The sequence below is a fragment of the Leiobunum rupestre genome, chromosome 10 (genome assembly GCF_980474605.1).
Source record: "Leiobunum rupestre chromosome 10, qqLeiRupe1.1.hap1, whole genome shotgun sequence".
NCBI lineage: Eukaryota > Metazoa > Arthropoda > Arachnida > Opiliones > Sclerosomatidae > Leiobunum > Leiobunum rupestre.
The window spans coordinates 15,057,345-15,063,411 of record NC_143393.1 but is presented as its reverse complement, the minus strand read 5'-3'; the positions used below and the strand labels follow the sequence as shown (position 1 = coordinate 15,063,411).

The following is a 6,067-nucleotide window of genomic DNA, read 5'->3' as shown; positions in this document are numbered from 1 at the left end:
CTTTAAAAAGTTATCAATTATTTAAACTTACAATCGCAATTTCGTAGTCGTTTTTCTGAATTATAACAGTTTAATTAGATTTATAGAAATCCAAATAAATGAATAGGCTTAGTTTTGAAAGAAATGTAAGAACTTTAATGTCTCTGATGCTATTTTAACTGAGTGGGATTTGAGTAAATGTTAAGTTATGTGCGGCGAATGTCAAAGGGGTCTAATAAGTCAATATTGTGCGTAAAGTAATTTCTGAACAGCCCCTTACGGTTGGATAAAAAAGTTCGGTTTTTTATGAATAAAGTCAACTGATTATTAAAAAAAAATCAATAATTAATAAAATAATTTAAAATATCGTAACAGCTATTTTTAGTACTACAACATGTCAAATCTGCACATTTAAATATTTCAACGTACAACGTTTAACAGTGTTCTCTACCTACCCCAAAATCGAGTACAGAAAGTTACCCAGGTTAATATTTATTAGTTTACTAATAGCTTTTAATTTTGTAAACACAGCCCTCAAATGTTGCAACTTTATATAGAAAAAAAAATAAAATTTCGAATCCACATGACTGAATATTATAGTTTATTATAGTTTGTTATATTTTATTATAGTGTGTTATAGTTTATTATAGTTTGATATATTTTTTAATAGTTTGACATATTTTATTATAGTTTGATTTATTTTATTATAGTTTGATATATTTTATTATAATTTGATATATTTTATTACAGTTTGATATATTTTATTATAGTTTGATAAAATCTATTATAGTTTATTACAGTTTGATATATTTTATTATAGTTTGATAAAATCTATTATAGTTTATTACATTTTAATAAATTATATTACAATTTATTATAACTATTTAAAGGCTTACGTTCTACGTGGAAAATATTGGAAATTTTATAATTTATTTATCGACTAGTGCGTTATTTAGCGTTATTATGTATTTAATAACTTAAATTAAAAAAATAATTTAAGATTTATCTCATTACAATTCTGTTTCTAGTTATTATCGTGTTCTGAAAATTGGTGGTTGTTTATAGACCAAAGTAACATTGAAACGTTATCACTTTTGCTGAGCAAATAATGAGCAACTCGATACAATGATAGAGGCTGATAACCATCTTTTTTTTCGATGCGGGTAAATTTCTCCAAGAGTAACGGCCTTATCTCAAAGCCAGGAACAATGCTAACGCTTCAAATGTTGAAAGCGGGTCATTTCAAAACATATTTTCCGGGAAAAATAAAGTGTACCATTTACAAAATATATTGTACAAAATTCAAAATGGAAAATATAATTCCGTTTGTTCCTAGCCTAATAAGCATTAATTTATAATATGTTTGCGTTTGAGTATTTCGCCCATGCTTGGGATTTTTTATTAAAATCATTAAATATACAATCAAAATTCACCTCCTTCTGAAATTATATGCACAAAACAATTATATCTTCATTTACACGCCTACGAAATGGATTTAAAAATTGCCATTCTTAATTTTTCACAGGGAACAATATGATATATAAGTAAAGAAATCTCCCTACGCCCTGTAATTTTTATATTTTTTAGTAAAGGTATTTAATAATAATATGTTAGTTTAGTTTTTGTAATAAAAAATGTAAGAAAATGATAATATTAAAATATTTGCCGCTAAGCCTCGGTTGTAGAAACCGGCCTTTCTTCAAAACTTGGGCAACAAAAGCGATTGTGTGAAAAAATTTGTATACCCCGTACCGTAAATTAATACATACCGGGGGTTTATTAAATAGACAATCAAAATTGACCTCCTTCTGAAATTTCATACACCAAACAATTATATCTTCATTCACACGCGCCTACGAAATGGATTTAAAAATGACATTCTTAATTTTTTCCCAGACAACAATATGGGATATAAGTAAAGAAATCTCCCTACGCCCTGTAATTTTTATATTTGGCATAGGTAGATGTAGCAATACACGAGGTCAATTTTCACCCGTGATACTCCAAAATATTTCAATATATATTAGTAAAGGTATTTAATACTAATATGTTCATTTGGTTTGGTAATAATAAAATGTAAGAATATGATTATATTTAAATATTTCCCGCTAAGCCTCGGTAGGAAAAACTAGCCTTTCTTCAAAACAAGGGCAACAAAAGCGATTGCGTGGAAAACACGTTGTAGACATTTTTGTTGCATTAATTAGCACCCAGTAACTAAAATCGCGACTACAGTTGGCCAGCAATGTTTTGCAAAAGTGTTTTTTCTCTTGTGAAAAGTACATTTTTATTTACTTTTGAAAAAACACAAAAAGCGGAATTTTCCAAGTTTAAGTGGAATGTTTTACTTTGTTTATTTTTAACTAAGGTACTTTAGAACAGCGCGTTTAAAATTTATTTTATCGTTAAATTTTATAAGTATATGGAACGAGGGGCAAAACACTTTGATTTATCTAAAATAAATACTTATGTTTTTTACAAACATAAATTCAAAGAAACATCAAGTTTCTCGCACAAGTAGTGTTATATCAAACTACAAAACGTTAATAGCATAAATAATAACAGAAGTATGACACTGATCAATTTCGCGGGGCGATTACGTCATGGGAAGTCGTCACAGCCATTTGTCAACATTTATTAAAATATGATGCCAAGCAAAAAGGTGTTTACCTCCACAAATTCTAAAATAACTACCTTCAGAAACGAAATTTTAGGTTCCTATTCAGTAATTTATCATTATTTTTCCTAAGTAAGAGATATTTTGGTAGTTGAAAGCGTTTCAATTTACACCGAAAGTTTTTTTCCCCTTTTTATTATGGACTTTTGGATTTACACTAAGCCTCGCCTGACCCTTCAAATAAGCCGTCGGCGTCGGTTTCTAGGGCACCGTTTGTTGACATTTCCAAAGACTACTAACAGCTCGGAGATTTCTCAAACCCAGTGGCGTATTATCCAATAGGCGCGCGCCTGGCCTCGTGGTTTCTTGGGGCCTCAAAAAGGACATAGCAATTAAAAACACTTTTACTTAAAAGCGCCTAGTGACCAAACTGGGCATAGGGCGTCGAAGAAATATAATCCACCACTGCTTCATCCTAAGTCACGTCAGTATTCATTTGGTCATTGGCAAAAAAAGGCTATGATTAAAAAACGTCAGGAAAATAGGAAGCGTCATACTTATGTTTATTGTATTACTTATGTAATGTGCGGGGGGGTGTCTCCCTTCGTTACAACGACGGAGGTCAAAGAGTCCAATAAGTCAATATTGTGCGTAACGTAATTTGTGAACAGCTCCTTACGGTTGGATAATAATGTCCGGTTTTTTAATCCAAAAAATAATTATTGATGATTATTAAAAAAACATTTTATCCATAATTAATAAAATAATTTTTAATATCGTATCAGCTCTCTTAGTACTACAACGTATGAATTAAACTTCAAATCTGCATTTACATAATTCAACGTGGAACGTTCAACAATGTTGCCTAGCTTCTTTGAAATCGATAATTGGCGAAGTGGAGGTTATATAACTAAAGGTTTTTGAAATGTTGCAACTGTGTATAGGAACAATAATTGAAAGTTCGAATCAACATTGCCGATTATTATAACTATTTGGGGCTTGATAATAGTTAAAAGTAATATAACGACGAGTAAGTTATGTTACGTTATTATTTAATAAATAACTTAATTCTTCAATTAAACTTAAACATAGAGACACAATAAAATTATTGCGTAAGAAATATATTTTATTTTAGTTTGAATTAAAATATTTTACTTGTAAGCGCAATAATTTTCTGGTCTATGTTTTAGTTTATATTATAATAGCGTAAGGTTAGAACAATAAACTTTTATTAATTAATTAATAAAAATGTATTTTTATTTTGGTAATTTTCTAGTTATTATCGCGTTTCTGAAAAATCGTGTTGTTTAAAGACCAAAGGGACATGGAAACCTTATCATTTTGGCTGCGCAAATAAAGAGGCGCGTAAATCCGTCTTGTCCCGGCCGGGGGATTCCCCAGAAGCTTATCTCAAAAGCAACTAACAAAGCGAAAGGTACCAATGTTGCCACGCTGCTGACGTGTTTTGTTATGTTAAGATATCAGCTGTTATCAGAATGGGCTGCGACATCTGAACCGGGTATTTAAGGGTTCAACAGGACGAGAAGGAGCACATTCGAACGCCATCACTCAAAGAGGAACAAATTCGCTCTGTCTTAAGTGGTAAGAAGCTTTTTAATTTAGACTAGTTAAATTAAAGTCTGTTTAATTTCCCGAGTTATCGGTTTTAAAAGACCATAATTTAATCCGCTTTCGCTGATTTTCTTTAGAATATCGTGAAAGTTATAAAGGTTCGTTTAGCGCAATTTCTAGCTATGGGAAACAAATGTTCTAAGAGCGAGTGTGAGCAGTTGGTTCAGACTGGTGATCATCCGGCTGAGGAGGACAACCCTTTCCACCCGCGACATTTCGAAGATTTGGAGGACGCCTCGTCGGAAGAGATTCCCGTTGGATGCCAGAAAGGTCAGATGGCGTGCGAAGGCTTGGCGACCATCATCGAGGCTGACGAGACCCGGCCGCCCAGCGACTTCCAAACGTGCCCGTTCATCAAAATTGAGACGCCGTCTTCGCCGGAAGAATTGGCCCAACCATCGACCAGCGGTCTCACCGCGCCAGTGTTCCCCGGACAAATCACCCGCCATCCCCGTCTCTCCTTCACGAGCAGCGGCAGCACCCACAATCGTCACTCCTTCAGCGGCAGCGGCAGCACCACCACCAGCAGCTTGCGAGTACCGGATACGATTCGCGACGAATCGTGGGCCCAAAGGATGGAAAGGGTGGAACAGTGGAGCGCCTTTTACGTCCGACCTAACCAATGGTTCGTATCCCGTTTTTGGACCGACAACCATCCCCGGCTGCCATTCTTGGTTTCGCTGGCCCGGTTCTGGCCCGTCTTGTTCCTCTGCGGCCTGGGACTCTATTTCGTCGGAGAGAATATGCTCGAAGTGCACAAGGGCAACCGCACGGACCTTTACGACAACAAAAACCCCAGATTAAGATTTAAAATGGGCAACTATTGCTTAGACTTTTCCGTGGTCCTCATGTGTCTCAGCGTTTTCATCTTCTTCGTCGGCCTATTCGTCTACTACTTTTTCACTCGAGACCAAAACAGTTACTACCACGACAAATACATCGGGCAACTGCAACGGGAAGAGTACCGGAGGGCGGTGTACGCTGACAGCGGATGCTCGGACGGCTTCTACGGCACTTTCTCGGTGGAAAGCGCTTCGGCCGCCAACAGCGTTCGTCGTCAACCCAAGAGACGCCAGGAGAAAGCCACCGGCAAGAGGGACGAAATGGAAGAATCCGGATGTTACGACAGCTGCCAGAACTCCCTTCCCGAATCTACGGCCGGCCAGTACGAGCCGAGCGGCAGCCAATTGGAAGGCGCCACGTGCCAGGACTTTGACGAAAAATCCGTCGACCTCTCAAATGACTCATTCAGGTAAGAATCGCTTACATTTGCTACATATTATTGAATGTATTTTTGAAAGACCATTTCTTTTAATTTTGCCAGGAACCCTCAGCCCGAGAAAGCCGCCACCACTCGTTTGATCCGTTACAACCCGAACCACCCGCACAAGGAGGAATATTACGGAGTCAACGACCAAGGATTAGTGTCATCCTACTACCAGACGAAGAAGTTGAGCCCCTTCAGTGGAAAGTGCAATTACTTACAAGCATCGGACGAAGACTCCGATTCCAGTGAATAAAAATAAACATTGCTCTAAATTTTAACTGAAACATTATTCGATCATGGATTACGCAAAACCTTCGCTACATCATCATCATTATCCTCATCATCATCATTATTCATTCATTGCGGAAACATCGGTAAATAATTATTCATTCATTATGATAAATATTCAGCAAATCATTATTCATTCATTATGATAAATATTCGGCAAATCATTTTTCATTCATTAAAGTATATTTTCAGTAAATAATTATTCATTCATCAATAATGCTAAATTATTGTACAAATTGAATTATTAAATAAAGAATATATTTTAAAAATCGTGCTTTTGATAT

At 35.4% G+C, this 6,067-nt stretch overlaps 1 protein-coding gene across 5 annotated transcripts; it reads left to right on the top strand.

Moving 5' to 3' along the window:
- Positions 1-3,516: 3,516 nt before the first annotated feature.
- On the top strand, positions 3,517-5,822 carry LOC149924814 (uncharacterized). Of its 5 annotated transcripts, none has more exons than XM_090161006.1 (4): positions 3,517-3,626; positions 3,873-4,198; positions 4,349-5,480; positions 5,553-5,822. In XM_090161006.1, the coding sequence occupies exons 3-4, from the start codon at positions 4,351-4,353 to the stop codon at positions 5,746-5,748; spliced, it is 1,326 nt and encodes a 441-aa protein (XP_090017132.1). In that variant the 5' UTR covers positions 3,517-3,626; positions 3,873-4,198; positions 4,349-4,350; the 3' UTR covers positions 5,749-5,822. The 5 variants fall into 5 exon arrangements, with proteins under 5 accessions (XP_090017132.1, XP_090017130.1, XP_090017134.1 ...); XM_090161004.1 differs by having other exon boundaries at positions 4,306-5,480; XM_090161008.1 differs by having other exon boundaries at positions 3,873-4,206; positions 4,423-5,480.
- The last annotated feature ends 245 nt before the right edge of the window (positions 5,823-6,067 follow it).

Excerpts from the sequence above, each read along its gene's own strand:
- LOC149924814 (XM_090161006.1), top strand. The coding sequence starts at position 4,351 with ATGGGAAACAAATGTTCTAAGAGCGAGTGTGAGCAGTTGGTTCAGACT. Across the intron at positions 5,481-5,552 it reads CTCTCAAATGACTCATTCAG|GAACCCTCAGCCCGAGAAAG; the intron begins GTAAGAATCGCT and ends TAATTTTGCCAG.